The sequence below is a fragment of the Typopeltis vanoorti genome, chromosome 1 (genome assembly GCF_054136105.1).
Source record: "Typopeltis vanoorti isolate ZY-2024b chromosome 1, IOZ_Tvanoo_1.0, whole genome shotgun sequence".
NCBI lineage: Eukaryota > Metazoa > Arthropoda > Arachnida > Uropygi > Thelyphonidae > Typopeltis > Typopeltis vanoorti.
Genome location: NC_143549.1, coordinates 69,897,501 through 69,917,804, shown reverse-complemented (window position 1 = coordinate 69,917,804; position 20,304 = coordinate 69,897,501). Strand labels below are relative to the sequence as shown.

Genomic DNA, 20,304 nt, shown 5'->3' with positions numbered 1-20,304 from the left:
TAATTATGGAATAATATTTTGCGGCAACAACAGATTCTAAAATATTCTTTTTTATCGCATTGGCGAAGATGTTTATTATTTCATTTTGAATATCTTTTCCAAGATAATGCACACATATATCTTTATCTTTTATTCTTCGAAGATGTTCATTCATTATTGGATCAAATTTGGCTAGAAACTCGACAAATTTCAAAACATTTCCGTTTCCGTGCGAAAACAATGTCTCATTTGTTCCTCGAAATGATAAATTTTGAATAGCTAACGTCTGAACTAAAGCAAAGAGTCGTTCTGATACTTGCACCTAATGTTTCTCCTCATTTCTAATAGCAGCAAGTTCTCTTCATCAATGGTTTTCTTTTCTTTTATTTGAATTTCTAATTCTTTCCAGTTATGGTAATTTTCAACGCGTCTTTGAATTTTTCATGCGCAGCTAAAATAGAAGAAGCATTTTTCCAGTCCCTCAATCCGGAATCAGCAAGGTTAATCCGCCATTGATCAAATAATAAACAGCAAAGCAAAATGCAGAATCCGTGGATTTTGAGTACAATAACCACAGACGCTGCATTGTCTCGCCGTTAAATAGTCTTCGAGTATAATGAGTCATTGAAAATCTTCTATTATTGTTATCTTTCAGAAAATCAAAATTATGAATCTGTTCGGATCCATGTTCAACGAATAGTTGACGTAATTGATTAATATTTGGAAATTTTACAAGACACCAAGTTGCTGGATCATTATAATTTAAATTTGTAAAATCAAATCCTTTTATGATTCGATCTGTAGAACAACCAGCTTCAGAATCAACAATACTCATATGATCTGTAGTAGATTTCTCCTTCGATGTTTTAATCCAATTTTTGGTATCTGTAGAATTCTCCAATTCATTAATCGAAACTATAGACAAATTATCTAACGAATAATCTTGAAGATTTTTTTCTTGTATTGCACCTTCTTGTGTTTTCAATCTTTCTTCCTTTTCCGCTTTACGTTTGCAATATTGAAAACCCGATTTCATTTTATCCATTTTCAAAATCCAGTAACTGAAATATTTATAAATAAAAATAAACTTAACTATAAAAAATATGGACTTTAAACTATTCAGTAATTCACAACTAAATTTTTATACATTTACTTAATGAAGTATTTATCAAGTATATATACCTTATAACTTATAATTACATAGCTTATCTATCATACATTTATAATCTAATAATTCAACAATATTGTTTTCTATGAACATAATTGACAAATTTCTCAAATGCATCTGACTTAACGAATTGTGTAAATATTTTTAACGCGTTTAAGTACAGAAAATGGGCGTTCATCGCTAGCATTACAAACAGGCAGTGTCCAGGGATGCATTTATACTTTTGGAAGCCCGAGGCGCAACATCTTTATGAGGCCTCAAAAATAGCACTTTTTTTAGTTTATTGAAAGAAAAAGTCAACATTTCCATAATAACTAATTTTAATAACACAATATAACATTGGTATACATATATTTGCATTTTAAAAAAAGTATAAAAATAAATCAGTTCAAATTTAAATTTAAAAAAATCAATAACTAAAAGTTTTTTTTTTCTGGCTTTGGTTTTAGCAAATATATAATGTCATCATAATTAATCAAGTCCATTATATCTGATTCAATCCATAATGACAGGTCACTTGTTTTATTTTGGTGCAAGTTACTTCTTAAATAATTTTTTATTCGTTTCAATGCTGAAAATGACCGTTCAGCACTTGCATTTGAAATAGGCATCGTCAAAAATATTCTCAAAATTGTTTCTGCGTTCGGAAAAGCAGACCTTAACCCATCGTTTATAAATTTGCACATATTTTTAATTGAAGAATTTTCTTCCTTCATCATTATTAAAAATTGCTCAACTTCATCAGTAAATTTTTCTGCATGAACATCAGTCCCCTAAGTTTGTAAAATTTTATTAATAGTAGGTAGTCTTGTACTTGTCTTGATCTATATCTTTCTTCAAAAAAAAAAAAAAAAAGCCAAACGTATCTAACTGCCGAAATAGCTTTTTGTTCTTTCGTTAATTTCCAAAATTAGCTTATCGCAAATGACATTAAAAGTGTTCATAGCGAAATTTTCTTTCCCATGTAACATAATCTCATTGTTGTGAAACTTCGTCACTCATTTTTTTTTTTCGTTTTCTAACTTTTTCCTTTTCATCATTAAATTTTGTCTCATCTGATCATAAATTCGCTTCTTCATTTACAGCAGCAAAACTATTTCTTATATCTAAAATAAAACCAACTAAAGACTGTAACAAATTATTAGCTAAAAACAAATCCATATCGGGATCTTGTAGAGATTTACTAGTAGCATCTATTTGTTGTAAACTTTTGTCCCACACAACTGTTAAAATTGCTGTGTCTGGTTTCTCAAAATGTTCAGCAAATGATTAGCTCTCTAATTTAGAAATAGGCTTTTCATGAGGAGAAATGGATAGCACAAGTAATGCGTCTTTAATTTCTTTATAACTACGTTTATATCCAAAATCTTCTGCGAAAGATTCCAATTGCAGTGTTGATTGTTGATTTTGAGAACGTTGATTTTGTTTGACAAACTTCGTTGACAAGCATCACAGTTGCTACAAAAATTATGAATACCAAAAAAATATTAAAAATAAATTATATTAATTTAGTATAAGGATAAACGTTTTTTTTTTTAAAAAAAAAAGAAAAGAAAAGAATTTAAATGCAATCCAATTAAGCTTGCTAATCAAGGTAAAAATAGCAACTTCATCAGTTCTAAAGTTCAGATATTCTCATTAAAAATAAAAATTTTGAATTTGCAGTATTAAAAATTGTAGCAAAAATCATTATATTCATGGAATTACAACATAGATCTAAATATAAATATAAAAAGTTTCAGTTTGCAGTAACATACATAGTATGCCTCTCAGGTTGACAGAATGGTTAATGTATCTGCTTTCCAACCACACAACTTTAGGTGAAAGGTAAATTCTGTCGCCTAATGCGAGACCACCTTACTTACTGGAAGCATGTGATTCACATAAAAAATGTTCAGATATTTTGCTGATTCCATGAAAAGCCTTTCATATTTGTATTTACTACGGTGTATTATCTTGGCTTTCTTCCACCGCATTCTATAGCAGGTATCCAGCGAGTGTGATGCAAGACCAGAGTAGCTGTATTGGTGAAACCAGATGTAGTCCTTGTGTTCTGAGATTGTGATAAGAATTGAACGCGGGATACGACACCTTCCAAACCACGTCGCCAACGATATTCGACTGGATGTAGCTTGTGTTCTGACCAAAGCTAAACAACCAAAAGCCAACATGCCCAGTAAGGAAATTAAACCTCTGCTGGAATTAAAGAAAAACAAGAAAATAATAATCACGAAACCTGATAAAGGGAACGCCACAGTATTGCTTAACCAAAAGGATTACACAGGTAAGCTGAAAGCTCTATTGTTAGATCGGGCTACTTACCTCCCTATCGAGTACAATCCCACCAACTCACAAATTAGAAAACTCCACAGGCTCCTTAAGAAGGTCACTTCTTGGCCTGTGGAAATCACTAACAAATTAAAACCATTTAACTCCATACCCTCCCTCCCATATTTATGGACTCCCAAAAATACATAAGGAATATGTGCCATTACAGCCCATAGTGGATGGCATTGATTCCCCCCACATACAAACTAGGCTAAACATTTGGCCAAAGCTCTCTCACACTATACTGGCAACACACCTTCACACATAAAAAACTCAGCCCACTTCAAAGCCAGCATAGAAAACCTTACACTCAAACACACTGACATTACGGCCAGTTTTGATCTCTCCTCGTTATTTACAAATGTCCCACTCAAAGAATCCTTAGAGCTAATCCAAGCTAAATTTCCTCCCGATATTACAGCCCTATTTCAGTTTACAATGAACTCAGGCTATTTGGTTTGCAAGGAAAATTCTACAAACAAATAGAGGGGACAGCCATGGGTTCTCCACTCTCCCCACCCTTGAGCAACTTTTATATGGAAACTTTTGAAGAGAAAGCCTTAAACTCTGCCTCACAAAAACCAACCATTTGGCTTCGCTATGTTGATGATGTATTCGCTATTTGGCCACATGGCTCCGATGTACTCATCTCCTTCCTAACACATATAAACAACCAACATCCCAGAATCAAATTCACCCTGGAAGAGGAAAAAAACAACTGCCTTCCTTTCTTAGACACACTAGTCACCCGCCAGCCTGATGGAACCTTGGTTTTCTCTGTCTATAGAAATCCCACCCATACAGGCAGATACATTTACCAACAATCCCGCCACCCCTCCGCGCAACAATATGGAGTCATTAAGACACTACACACCACAGTGCCAAACTTATCTGTTCAAATGACAATGCCCTAACCACAGAACTAAACCACATTCTCAACACTTTCTCAGCCAATGGCTTCCCCCCCCCAAAAATCCAAAAATATATATATTGAAACCAGTAAACCACAACCCCCCCTCACAACAAGGATTACTCTAAATCCATCACTACATCCTATATCCGAGGCACCTCGGAAAAAAATTACAAAAATCATAAGAAAACATGACTTAACTTCTTGTTACAGACCATATAAAAAATTGACATCTCTTATCTGCTCTACTAAAGACCAACCTCTCCCACTAGACCTATCTAGTGTATACCAGGTCCCTTTCAGCTGTAAGCTGTCCTACTTTGGCCAAACAGGCAAGACAGCCAATATCAGAATCTCAGAACACAAGGACTACATCCGGTTTCACCAATACAGCCACTCTGGTCTTGCTGACCACGTGCTGGTACCTGACATAGAATACGGTGGAAGAAAGCCAAGATAATAAACCGTAGTAAATACAAATATGAAAGGCTTTTCATGGAATCAGCTTCAGCCGTAAGAAACAATCCAAACCTCAACAAATTTGGCTACATGAGACTGCCTCAAATTTGGGAAACCTACATCAGAAGACCTTCAGCCCATTCGCCCAAGAATACCAACATTGCCCGGTAGGGGGCACCATTAGGACTTTAGGAGATATAATAGCTTCCTGCTTCTTCCTCACTTAAGAACAAGACACGTGCCTGTGTGCACGTGTGTTGTTCTTAAGTTTCTTGAAAATGGCAACGTGACGTCGCCGAAATACTGAAGTATATTAAAATTTATTTTAATGTATATCCTAGTTGACGTTGTAATTTCCTTAAATCATTTAGTAAAAAATGCATAACCAACGTCTAAACCTTTCCACGATATATATATATATATATATATATATATATATATATATATAACTCCAGATTTGATTCTTTTAAGTTGCAATAATAAGCATAATAATTCCAGCTTTAGTTAAAACGTAGAGACAATGAATAGTAACGATAACTTGCTATGCTCGCTGACATCACTTTTTACTCGACATTTTATCCAAAAATAACTAGAATCTTGATGAACTGAAAAATAATTTAATTTATAAATAATAATAAACTTGAAAATCAAATGCTCTGTTTATGTGATATAGAAACTGCTCTTACCCAGCTAATTAATACAAATAGCAGCAGCACAAAAAAAAACCTCTATTGTCTTAGGAACGTGTTTCAAACTGATCGCAAGTTCAATACTCAGCTATCTGTTCTTTCTTAACAGGATTCTGGGAAATCACACGATGAAATATTCTTAAGAATGTTATGGATTAAACTGACCCTATATTTAATCTCTGGACTAAACTGCTGAGTCACTCAATGGTTAGTAAATACAAGTCAAACATTTATTAAGAATAAATTTCCAGCGAAGAGACTGGAATTTACTAATATTGATAAGAACAATAGACCAGGTAGTTCAGAAGCGAAGAACGATCTGTGACAAAATGAAACTAGTTTATTTAATTAAAAACACAAAAATACAACCAATTTATTAAATATATATTTATAGAGTTCATAATTAAAAGGACTCTAATAATAATAATAATAATAATAATAATAATAATAATAATAATAATAATAATGACAGATTTCTACAGATGTGTCTCATCTTGTTTTAGTGTTAACAAAATTATCAAATTATTCTGAATCATTATGAATTTTGCTATTTTATTATTATGTCGCTAATATTTCTGCAAATGCGGCACTTTTTACAACAAAACTGGCTAAGTTATGATGAATATATCTGTTCGCAAATATACTCAAAATCCCTTTGACCTAATAAAAATGTAGAATGCTGATGAAACTTCATCAGCATTCTATCTGTTAAAATGCAATCCCCCCTCCATTAATGGATTATTGTTTTTATGTGCACTGTATTACCTCGAATTTCCTTACTGTCTTACGATATTTGACCCTTTTGTGCTGCACAGTTTATTTATTGTGTCTCTTCCCAAATAAAAACGAATTTCACATGCGCGAAAATAAATAATCAAAACGTTTGTTTGCATTGAAATATTATGTCAAATATTTATATTTTTTAAATAACATTTATTGCTTTCTTTTTTTTTTTTCTTTGACTTTTGCTTTCTTTCCTTGGAAATAAAATTACATGGGTCACACATTTCAATTTTAGGAACGTTTTTTTTTAATGAACAACAAATGACGTTAAACATTACTTGGGGTTTCCAATTGTGAGTCTTTTTAATATCAAAAATTTATATCCAAATGGTATTTTATCAGAGATTCTTCACCTTTGTCTTTTGCTTAAAACTGCAACAGTACAATTAATTTGGAAAAAAACGAATTCAAACAAAGAGAAAGTGCACATATGTTATCTAGCAGTATTTTTTTCGTGTGTGTGTGTGTGAGGGGGGGGGGATGATAATTTTGGGAGGGGGTTAGCCATTAAAGGCGAGTTGGTCGATTGGTAGAACCTCTGCTACTAATGGCTCAGTTAAGTAAGTTTTTGAGCACGGTTAGTAGTTGGAAGGGGCACAATCGTTCGATGCTGTTGGTACACTCTCCCTCGATGAGTCTTTGGACTCCCTGTAAGTGTCAAATAATAATAAATTCTATTATGAAAATTTTGGAAATAAAATTTCATTTTGATGACACATGCACCTACACATGTTTCGAAGGATAAAGTGTAGGGAAAATATCGCTACTTCAAAACTGCCGCATAATACCGAAAATATGTACATAACAGTTGACTTCATAACTACCGTTTATTTCGATTTGTAGGGAGTGATTGGGGGAAACCAAGAAAGTTGAAATGCAAAAACCTACGGATTACGTTTATAAAAATTATGCGTTAAATGATATGATTCAAGATTTACATATGATTCTCTATAAAGCAAAATTTAAAAGTGCGAACCTTCGCCCAATCTGTAAACTTAGTTCGAAGGTTACTTCGAACTAAGATTATGAATAAAAAAAGAAAAATTAATTAGGAACAGATGGAGGCTGTATTCATTATTAGATTCGGATTTTCATGAATTTATAAAATAATTGTTTGACAAAAATAATTATCTTCAATCAAGTTCTGGGAGAATTTTAAAATGTATTCGTGATTAAAATAATTAGCCAAAAAATCGATATTGACATTGATCTTCCAAAGTGATACAATATGAAGTATGAAAGGATTTCATATTTTTGCGCTGGCATTAAAAACTATAATTATACGATAAAAACAAGCAGCACAATGAATATAACTCATAGGTATTTAGTCTCATATAACTTAGATTCCGGTTACTGAACAAACGGCAAGCAACTGCGTTTCTTGCTGTACGCAATTGAACATAGCTACTACATGTGCCAAGTAATCTAATTAAGTATTCTTTTCAGCGTGAATGATTATAGCCCCTTCTAATGGACATGACTGTCAAACTACACTTCTTATCCATGTTCTTGCAGCAGGTGGATAGAATATTATCCAGGTTTGCTGGACGTGTATATAAGTCCAGTAAAGAAATGGTACGTTTACATTTATGAATTTTATGGAATACAGGAGTTCCTGTTAGTTTTATATAGTTTTATATGTAGCAAAATCTGGCGGCCTGAAGTCTTGGCGCCCATAGGCGATTGCCTAGTTTCTCCTAATAATAAAACTGGCCCTGGATCTCATCCTTCCGAAGTGCATCACCTTGCACTTAGCCACATTAAACTGACAGCCTTTTACCCTAGTCCATACCGTCAGCCTACTTAAGTCATCCTGCAAGTTATCTACATGATCTGAATTGACTATCGCTCTTCCTAATTTTGCATCATCATCAAACAAATGAATTTTTCCTTTCAAAGTATTCCCAATATCACTGATGTACATATTAAGCAGCAGAGGACTAAGCACTGGGCCTTGAGGTACACCACTAGTCACTTGCCTTCTCCTGGACTCAGCTTCTCCTTAACCCACTCTTTGGTATCTATCCACCAGCTTTCCTCTAATCCAAATCACCAGCTTCAGATCCATACCCATTTGCTCTAATTTATGCAACAGCGTTCCATGTGGAATCTTGTCAAATGCCTTTGCAAAGTCCAGCATTATCACTAAGTAAGGATTTCCTGTATCCAACTCTGCTGTTACTTTATTATAGAAAGTAAGCAAGTTACTGAGGCAAGACCTACCTTTCACAAAACCATGTTTCCCCTTATAAAGTATCATATTGCTGTCCACCCAATCCTGTATTCTAATTTTTATCAATTTCTTCAAAACCCGGAATTATTTTTCCCTCTTTCCACTGTATTGGTACTTTACTGGTATTGAGACTTAAATTAAACAGCCTGGTTAGAAGAGGTGCTAATTCTGCACATTCTTGTAACACACATGGGCTGATACGCCATCTAACCCAATGGCAGTGTTAGCATTAAGGTTGTGTAATATATTATGCACCTCTATTTCGTCTCTAGACTCTCATCAGTCAATGACCCATTTGACATTGCACTATCACAACCAAGATGGTACACTTTTGCAAAATGATCGCAAAGCAACTCAAATATTTGATTTGCTTCTGTAATTTCCTTACCATCAACACTTTTTAAAGTAATATTTCCATGGTTATTCTTCCTTTTACTTGACACATAGCAAAAGAACTCCTTAGGGTTTCTTTTGGATTCATCAGCTAGCTTTTTCTCATAATTAGCTTTGTCTTTCCTTACCATACAGGTTAGGAAAGCCTTCACGCTTATTCTGTACCTTGTACTTCTCATGGGAACCCTCATCACCTTTTTCTTTATACTTCCTCCACAACCTTTTCTTTATCTGCAACTCCTGCTTAATAATATTATTCATCCATCTTACTCCTACTCAATTTCCCCTTATGATTCTGAGAATAGAGTCTGACAAAGCTTTCTTTAAATACTCCTTGACAATCTCCCACGCACCAGCAACATCTCTCCCCTTCAGATTCTCATGCCATAACACTACTGATAGCTGACTTCTCAGCCTATCATAATCACCAGCCTTGTAGTTCCACATATATACCCCTTCTTAACATAACATTCAGCACATATTACAATCTCCCAGGTCAAGACCACATGATCGATTTCCCCAAGTGGAGACAGTCTAATTAAATTACTTCTTGATACGACTCTTATGTTCTCTGATGTTATGACCAGATCTAACACTCTAGAATCTCTTGTCCCTTCTATTACATGCTGTCTCAGGTAGTTATCTCTTAACAACTGTATAAACTCCACTTCCCTTGTTTCTTGAGACCATTCCTTCTCTCGATCTATGTCCCCAAAGTTAAAATACCCCATAATAATTACTCGACCTTCACTCGTCTTGCTAATTTTCCAATACACACTATCCACATTCTCCCTTATACCCCTTGGATTATAGAAACAACCGATTACATATTTCGCTTTGTTAATCTCTATCTCACACCAAACAACCTCGAATGAACTGCCCTCTACATACCTGTCAGCTTGAGGCACTTCTACCTTTTTTGGCTTTAACGCTTCGTCTATCATTAGTAACCCCCACCCCAATTCTGTCATCTCTGTCCTGCTTGAAAATACTGTACCCCTTACATTCAATCCCTATAACTATATCATTCTTAGTTAACCAAGTCTCACTAATTCCTATAATTTTCGCCAAGTTATACTAAGTAATACCAAAAATTCTTCGCACTTATTCCGAATACTTCGAGCATTAATATATATAAACTGCAATACTCCTTTCCTCCCATAATCTCCCCGCGTGTGGATTAGCCCACTCTCTATACTGTTAATTTTCTGCGAACAATTAATCCCAATTTCACAGCGATTAATGACCTTAGTACTATTTACAGCTGACTCTATCACCTGCCTCCCTAGTAAATCCCGTTTCCCTGTTTTTGACAATTTACCCTATTCTTTATCAATAAATGTTCTAAATGCCAAACTTCCAATCCATTTAATTGCAAACCATCTCTCTTAAAATACTCCTTCCTTTTATCTAGCTCATTCCAGACATTCATAAAATGAACATTATTTCTTTGCAGAAGCTTTTACACAATCTTGACATCATTCCATTTACTATAATTGCGCTTCTGTTTAATTTGTCACTATCAAATCTTGGTAGCACACTCATGATCTTTCCACTCTCGCTGTTTGCAATCATTGCTATCATTAAATCCTTCAAATCCTGTCTCACAGAAAATCTTTCGCTACCTAGATCATTCGTCTCTATAACTGCAATAATCCCTTTATTTATCTCTTTTACTTCAATTTCATCATGGTCAGTTGCGGCATTTTACATATATATCTGTATAATCGTTATGTCCACAGGCTTTGCTATCACCCTGTCACATTTATATATTGTTTTTCTACTGAATTTTTAACATTTTGATTCAATAAAAATGCTACTACATTATTTCCTTGTGTTCTACAGGAATACTCGTATAATTCTATAACCATCACTTTCAAAATCTCATATATCTTCCCATCTGACTTAACTTAGCCCAACCACATTCAATTTATTCCTCTCCATTTCTTTCTTCGAGTTCTTTAATTTACCAGCTCAAAACATTGTTCTTACGTTCCAAGTTGCCACTCGTATCGTAAAGTTTCTATCTTATTATCTCTCTCTCTCTCCTGGAAGTCTTATTTTATTCCCATTTTCCTGAATGCCTGGGATCCCATCCTCATTGTCGATATGGGGGAGAGATCGCAGGTTCACGACCTGAGAAGCCCATTTCTTCTCCTGCCGGCATGACATCCATCGTTCGCCGATAGAACCTATTTTTTACCAGTTGTGGAGACGAAATTTGCTGAACTCACCTTATTTCTTGGAAATAATATTGAGGTGTTTTTCCACTGAGGGGACTCGCCACTCTCGTACTCACTAGAAAAAGCCCTTGAGATGTATGTGTATAGATACACATATATAAAGATATCCGTGTTCATTTTCAGCGAGTATACGTGCCCACTGACAACCACTGAATGTCCGCGCTTTAACCTTTTTGAAACGGATGGATGGGACGTGTTTATGTCCTTGTATTGATGTTTGATAGAACTTCATTATGTTTCATTCTAAATTTCGATCTCTCTATAATATGTATATAATATCTACCTAATTCGGCTCTCTGTAGGACCTAATATTCTCTTATTGAATGGGAGTTTCATGAACATGTCAGTTATGTAGAAACCTGGTAGCTTTTCTGTATATAATTATCATACTTATATGTTATGTAGTTTGTTGAATGTAGCCTTGTTATCTAATTTGTTCTTGTGGTAAGACTATAGTTTTGATTGAAGTAGTGTTTTAGCATGACGGTGTAGTTGCATTAGTGTTTTACCTGAAATATCTTGTGGAATCTTTTCTTTGTTCTACTATTTTACTATTTCGTTTCAGTATTACGTTTCACTGTTTACTAATAATAAGCTAACATCTTTTATTTCTTTATAGGGAGTAGGGGAGGCCTTTATACCCCAACTAGCTTTACTATTTACTATTCAGGTTTTGCTATTTCATATTTCAACGATTCTAATCTATTTACTTTGTGGTATGCGCAGAATGCGTATACCGTAATTACTTATTTTAATACATTTTCATATAACGCCGTATAGATTAGTATCTTTATGTATGTGAGAACAATAACTTTTAATCAGTATAATTTGCTTGCTATTATAATAAGTTTGTTGTGGAGATGATTCGTATGGCTGTTCCAACTGAGATGAGAATTGAAGCGAAATCCGAGATAACGTGCTAATGCCTGTGTAATGGAAGTAGGGATTGGTAGCTGAAAAGCTGCAGACTGAAATCTCAGAATTAGAACACTGAAAAGCATCGCTGTCTTCTTCATGAGAAAACGGCAAACTCCATATTTGACACCTTGTCCCCTGGCAGCCAGTCGCCAAATATTTAGGGATTTAACTAGACAAACGACTTCGCTTTGCATCCCATCTAGATTACGCCTACTCAATAGCAAACAAAGCAGTGGGAAAACTTTATCTGTTAGTGAACCGACATAGTCGGATAGGCCCGGAAATCAAGCTGCTCCTATGCAGAACGATTCTCACACCTATGCAGACGTGTGAATCTTAATGCTGGAGATACACAGCAGACTCAAACATCAACAAAATACAAATCATACAAACAAGTTCCACTGTATAGCATTCAATGGTTCATGAGAAATGACAGCTTCATCAAGAAACCCATAAACCAAATATCGCCACCCTCCTACGAGAACCTGCCGCAAACTTTTTTGAGAATGCAGCAATCCACTCTAAACCATTAATCCATTAACCGATTAATCCGCCAGGATTAATGGGTTAGACGAATTAATGTCTTCGCCCAGAGTCGAATTAAAATTCTAACTGTTGTTTCGCGGCGTGTCGATTTTTAATGAACGCTGACCAAACTGTTCATAATTAAGTCTTGATTTTTGTTACAATGTGTGGGGATCCTTAGATCGTTAGTTATTTGTATCTACCAAATGTATAAAGTTCTGATAACGTCTTATATGATCGGTATACGGCGTTTTTATATTATATATATATACTAAGGGGGATCCTCCCCTGGCGCCGACTCCCCCCGAGTTCAGGGCTGGTAGGCCGGTTCTTTATGAGCCTCACTTTAATTATTCAAATTCACGAAATGAAAATAAAATATTTACTATATAATCAGTTATGACATGCGCATTATACTAATTTCAGTAATGAATACTAACACGTACTGTTCTAATGGTCGAGATTGTGTTTGATTGTTGTAATCCTGAAACGATAAAACTGTTGTCTCATGAGGGCAAATATATTATTGGACGTTTCAAAACATTGAAGAGGCGACATAAAAACGTGACAAATTTTGGCTTATCTTTAAGCCTTCAGCTTAACAAATTGTTGTCTCATGAAGACAAACACATTGTTAGACGTTTCAAAATTCGGCTTATCCTTTTATGTATAGAGAGTAGATAGATATCTTCTGTTCTGTCTGTCAGCCTTCCCTACTCATGTTAATAGCTTCATATCCATTTCCCTTTGCTCCAACTTTTGTAATAGTTTTCCATCTGGCATTTTGTCAAGTGCCTTTCAAAGTCCAACAATATCATGTTGTTGTTATTTCCTTTATTCATTCCATTGTTCTTTATTATAAAATGTCAATAAATTAACAACCATTTCTGACATATTAATTGGTCTCTAGTTTGCTACCTCTGTCTTGGAGTCACCTTTGTGCATTGGAATTATCTTATCCTCTTTCTGTCCCCCTTGGATCCTACCAGAGCTGAGACGTAGATTGAACAACCTAATGCGGCTATAGTAATTCCCTTACATGTTCGAGTAGTAACATGAGCTGACATGCCATCCAGACTCTCTGCAATGTTCACATTCATTTTTTCAAAATGCTGAACACCTGTTCATCTACCTCAATTTTGGCATGCATCTCTGTCACATCAGCAGCTGCAAACTCTTCGCCTGGATGATACATCTTTGTAAAATGATCACTAAGCAACAGTGGTGTAGCTAGAGCTTTTGTCGCCCGAGGCGGTCTCTGAGTTTCCCGACCCGCTCAATACACTCCGAAAATACTACAAAAAATCAAAACGACGTATAGGGAAATAAATTAAAACACTGTTTATTTTTGAAGTAAAACTTTAATTTCAACATTCTAAAATGTTATTTTTGTTGCTTTTCTGTTAGCAAAATCGTCAAAGTCTATTTCATAGTAATGTAGGTAATTCTTAACCAATTTTATTTAGAAAAATTCCTCTCACAATTACAACACTTACAGCAATTGTGAGGAAAATTCACAGTAATATTACAATAGTTGGAACTCAGTTCTCGAGACTGTATTTTAGAATTAACTGCAAAAGTTCAAAAATGTTCAAAGTGCCGCCCGGGGAGGACCGCCCCCTCCGACCCCCCCTTCTACCTACACCTCTGATAAGCAACTTAAGTTTTCTTTTGCCTCTGTTACTTTTCTACCATAAGCATTGTGCAAAGTCATCCTGTCATTCTCATTCTTTGTCAAAAAATCAAAAATCAACTAACGCCTTTTATTCCCTAATAGGAGTAGGCGAGGACTTTATACCCTATCTAGCTTGGAGACTGAGTGGGCAGTTCAATCTCCACCGGTAGCCAATCAGAGATAGCTGGCCCATGTCTATCACTAATTAGAGCAGCCGCCGATGAAGAGGCTGGCAGACAAGTGCTGCCATCTCTTGGTACCTGACCCTAACAAGATATGTCACTGTCTGAAATAATGTGGGTACTACGGTCGATTTTTTTGAGTTTACGGGCCGAAAATCCCGAGTTTCCGGGAGGAAAAACCCGCTTGCCTGTGCCAGAAATCGACTAACTCGGGAACCGGTCGAAGATAGGCTTAGAAAAAGTTCCTCCAGTCAGCGACTAAACTAGAACCTAGGTCTAACTTCAAGCGGCCAAGCGCAGAGGACGCAAGCGTCACTTCCACTGAGCTACACAGGCCTCTCATTCTTCGTCTTACTTGCTATATAATAAATAAACTCTGCGTGATGTGCTTAGCTAATTTTCTCTCATAATCTGATCACTTTATTTTTTTTATTCTTTCCACAGTGTTTTTTTTTTTTTTTTAGCTCTTGCTGTATATATCCTGGTCCCCAAGAAACCCAGGTGACCAAATCTGTGTGGAGCAGTCAAAATGTGACCAAATCATAGCCTTACAAAAAAAGGATAATAACTTCCTTATCTTTTTTGCTTGTTAGTGTGTTTTCAACATCCTTCCTACTGACCTTCGTTATGCAGTCTAATCATGCGCCTTCAAACAACATTTGACCACTTTACCTGCACTGCTGAAATTCTGTTTTCGTAGCTTCTCATGCCATGGCACTACTCCAAGATGATTACTCTCTGTCATAATCACCAGCTTTATAATTCAACATAATCTTTTTTTTTTTGACAGAGAATTCCAGATGTTTGGCAATTTCCTAAAACATTGATACTAGACAAAATGATCCCTCTTCCCCAATTAAAGCAGGGGGTCTACATCGGTTGATTTTTAAGTGTCACTTTTGAAGGCTGAATTGTAACTATTTGCTAAACAATTTCGATACAACGATTTTATATGAAACAACGGTTGTCTGCATCGATTTAAAATCGATAAAAAATTGTTATGGCTGATTTTAAAAAGACTAATTGAAATCGTATTTATTATTAATTAGTATTGTTTTTCACCTGTTGTTGTAGTTATTGAATTACGCTCACGTACGTAGGCCCACACTTCACCTTGCAGGTATTCGAAATCGAAATCCTACGGAATAGGTTGGCGCTAATCCTTATTCCAGAAGTGTTAATCTAAAAATTTTTTACATACGACGAAATAACCTGTTTAACATTAAGTGTATGGTTTTTAAATTATGGACAAATAAATTGTGTTTAACATAAGGGCAAGTGTAGTTAATACACACACAAAGGATTCAAATAAGATATAAGTATGTAATTACATTATTTTTTTTCTCTCTCGAACACTTGTTCTTTATCTTTAGTCTGTTTTTATTGAGAATTAAATATAAATAAGATGTAGACCCAACTGATCACTGACATAGAGTAATGGTAGTATAGTTCCCCCACCGATTTGAGGTCCCTCGAAACTACTGCGCATGTCAGAAAAAGGAGAATCCATTCCGATAATAGGGTAATCAGTCTGTCTTCTGGGAGGTAATAATAAACAAACTGAGTTTGTTTATTATTACAGGTCGGAAAATTTAGCTTTTCTTTTACGAACATTGTTGTTTTTAAAGTGTAACTATTTTGCTTGTATAACAGTTGGAAAAATGTACGTAGAGTGTTAATACGTGCAAATACTGCGTTCTACATAAAACAATGTCACTTCGCTCCATGATAAGTTTCCTTTTATTCTGGGACTTTTTAAAACAAAATCCGATTTCATGAAGTATTTTCCTTAAAGTTTCTCTTTTCCAAGGAAAATTAATTTTTTCTTTAAGCACAGGAATCAATTTCGGAACAGTTGGCACTCTTTTCTCGAATACGTAAAATTCGTGAATAGCTCTTCTTATAACGTCTACATCAAAATCATTCAAAACTACGGTTTCGATGGTTTTACTCTGGCGCTTTTTTTTTTTTTTTTTTATGAGATTTAAATTTTGGCTTACCTTCACCTTTTGATTCCCTACGAATTCTTTTAACAGTCGACCCCGATACGCCCGCAATTGCACTTGCACGTTTTATGACTTGAGAAAGGGGGACAAGAAGACGGCCTTCTGACGATTCTTTTTCGCAGAATGTCAGCACATTATTCAATATTCTTTTGCAAGAGCTACTGAAACGTGTAACAATAGAACTTGTTGACTGTACTGGATCCATCATACAAATTAATAATAAAAAAATAATGCAAAAAGAGAACAACAAAAATCAAGCTAGTACTAGTACAGCGACAGACAAGAAAGCTCGTGATTTCGCATGTTGGCGACCAATTCGTACATCATTTCTTTCTCCCATTCAGCATGAATCGACTATTCTTGGCACAAATCCAAGAAGGGATCTAGAAATGGTGGGCAACGATTTTATATGAAACAACGGTTGTCTGCATGGATTTAAAACCGATAGCGCTCGTTATAATCAAGTTCGTCTGCATATTGTGTTCGGATTAGGAACCAAGAAAATTTAGCAGATATCTATTTAGTGCTATTCACTGGTTGCAGTTTAATACTGTCGTTCATTATGGAATGTCTATTTCTCAGTTGAATGTGTAGTATAAACAGGCGTTGAAGATGTTAATAAACATGGGGAGTGGGACTCTTCTGATAATAGCAGATGAATTACAGCCAAGAAGATTAGAAGTCAATCGCGCAGATGGCAGTTCATTTGAGTCAATCTGGTGTAAGATTAAAGCCTAAAGGACAAAATATAAAATTGGTTTCTGCTATAGGCCAGGTGTTGCCAGGGATGATGTGGAAAACATGCATCAGTCGATTAGTACAATGAATGCCAGTCGAGTAATTATTATGGAGGGATTCACCGTCATAGATTGATTGGAAGGATGCATGATTATATGTCAGGAAGGAAATGGAATTTATAACCTTAATGAGAGATAATGAATGAAAATAATGAATTCCTTCTATAAACATAAAGACATACATAAATATACTTGGGCAGCAAGAAGATGGAAATCAATATTAGATTACTTCATATTAAATGAAAAGACATCAACATTTTCACTAGATGTTAGAGTTCACAGAGGATATGAAATAAGTAGTGACCACTTCCTTGTTAAAAGAAAAATAAGATTACCACCTAATGGCTACAAGTAACAAGAACAGAAAGAAAATTTGAAACATTTGTTTATAAAACTAGACTATTGAATGACACAAATGTACAATGGCTATATGAACAAAGAATTAACCAATATCTAGATAAAATAAAACAAAATAAAGAAATAGAAATAGAATGGCTTAATATAAAAACGATACTAAATGCAGCAGAAATGAAAGCTTAGGAAACGCCAAAAAATTCAATAAAAGGAAAAAACTGGAAATCTAGGATCATACAATCAAAGAAATAATCAAAAAGAAAAAAGAAGTCTATCACAAATGGTTAAGCAGTAGAAGATGAAATAGAATATAAAAGAATAAGAGTCATAGCTAAAAGAGAAGTCAGAAAAAGACATAGAGAATCATGGAACAAATTTATTTCTAATTTAGAACAGGATTTATATTATTAATATAAGACCCAATGTATATAAAATTTTGAAACGCTTAAATGCATATCCCAAAGAAAACATAAAATTAAACACTGAATTGAAATTAGAAGAATTTCTAAATTACTACACAGAACTGTGGACAGACAAATATTTTAAAAAAGACAACTGGCAAACAATTAACGAAAATGAAAAGGAAATAACTAAAGAAGAATTAGAAATCAGCCTGAAAGAAACAAGAAATGGAAAATCACCTGGAGAAGATAAGCTAGGTTCAGAACTATATAAATACGCAGGAACAAGATTCAAAGAAAGAGTCTTATTATTTTTAAATAAAATTTACTCAACTGGTATCCCCCCCCCCCAATAGAATGGAAAAAAGCAATTGTGATTCCGATCTTTAAAAAAGGTAATAGAGATGACCCTAAAAACTATAGAGGTATCGGTATACTAAATCCCTGTTACAAAATCCTCCCGCGATGAGTCTTCGGACTCCTTGGAGGTATCGGGAATAATAATAATAATAATAATATATAGCAGAATCTTAAATAGCAAACTAATGAAATATTCCGAAAATTTTATTTTAGAAGTACAGAATGGATTTAGAAAAGGACGATCATGCATAGACCCGGCCTTTTGACTAAAATTAATAATAGAGAAAAGAAGAGAATACAATTTCGAAACACATATTGCATTTATTGACTTTGACAAAGTTAAAAGAAACATGTTTAAAAGAAAGACAAATACCAAATAATATCCTAAAAGCTATTACAAGTATATATGAAAATAATCAAATACAAATAAGATTAAATCACGAGCTATCATATACGAGAGAGATAAACCAAGGGGTCCGACAAGGATGTCCCCTCTCAGCAACTCCTTTTAATATATACTTAAATGAAATAATAATAAAATGGAGTAAAAATTTACATCAAGGAATTAAACTTTCTCCTACAGTAAAGTTAAACACTCACCTCTTTGCCGAAGACCAAATAATAATTACAAATTCTGAAGATAACTTACAGAAAGCTATTTTAGATCTAAATGAGATATCCAAAGATTATGGTATGATAATATCTACAGAAAAATCAAAAACTATGGCCTTTAAAGATCAGGATCCATCAAGAACTAAAATAGTAATAGATAACAAGATCTTAGAACAGGTGAATTCATTTAACTACCTAGGATGTATGATCACATAGAAAATGAAAAAGATATAAACGTTAAAATTGCAAAATATTTAAAAATAACAGGTGTAATTAACTCTATATTTAAACCAAACGAGGCTAAAAGTATACAATACATTAGCCCTACCAGTCTTAATGTATGGAAGCGAAATCTGGACAATAAAACAAAAAGACAAACAAAGATTAACATCAGCAGAAATGAAGTTTATGAGAAAAACTGCAAAGTATACCCTATTTGATCACAAAAGAAACGAAGAAATTGTGAAAGAATTAAACCAAGAACCAGTAATAAAAAAAATTAAAAAATATAAACATAAATGGATGGAACGCGTTCAAAGAATGAAAACAGAAAGATTGCCAAAACAAGCCTTAAAGTACAAGCCATTAGGAAAAAGAAAACCAGGACGTCCTCTTAAACGATGACTTCTAAGGCTGGAACAGGCCATGCTGGGCCTAAATCCTTGATACACATGATGATGAATGAGAGATAATTACTTTTCGCAAAATGTGACGGACGGGATCGGGGTACGAGAGTTCTGGATTTTGTTATAGGTGTAGGAGACCTGTCCATATACATTTTCTCCGATTGGGGGAAAATGATCATGTGGTCTGAACAGGGAAGGTAGCAAAACATAATAAAATATTTGTATCGCTGTTCCTTTTACTTCACAAGGTGGCTTATTATGGTTCTTCATCAACCACTTGGCGGTGTGCGGGTTGCTTTAATGACAACGCATCCGGTTGCCAGGATCGTACCGCCTACTAGCTCACGTGACTTCGTTACGTAGCGAGTGTCGTAGAGAGGTCTAGCGTTGTTAAGTTAGACCACGTTTGTCAGCATATTTTGTTTCTCTTACCAAGTAATGAGTAATTGGTAAGCAAAATACAAATTTATAAATTTTTACGATTTGTAGAGTACGGCTCTATCATCAGTAGAATAAGTACTTGCAAGAATTGGAAAGTTTGCAAAAATATACATTCTGCGGAGAGTATCTGTTATAATTTTCGTGACATGTTCAAATCCGTATTACCGAAAAATGGTCACAATGTTTGTAAAATAAATCATTTCATTATTTGTTTATTGTAGT

The 20,304-nt window shown here is 34.6% G+C and overlaps 1 protein-coding gene across 2 annotated transcripts in view; it reads left to right on the top strand.

Annotated features, from left to right (window-relative positions):
• The first annotated feature begins 19,936 nt into the window (after positions 1-19,936).
• Positions 19,937-20,304, top strand: part of LOC150110071 (uncharacterized) — a 184,083-nt gene continuing 183,715 nt past the window's right edge. For both annotated transcript variants that reach the window (XM_090391106.1, XM_090391090.1), the window contains exon 1: positions 19,937-20,090. In XM_090391106.1, the coding sequence (XP_090247232.1) occupies positions 20,080-20,090 (11 nt within the window). In that variant the 5' untranslated portion in view covers positions 19,937-20,079. The remainder of the gene's footprint in view (positions 20,091-20,304) is intronic.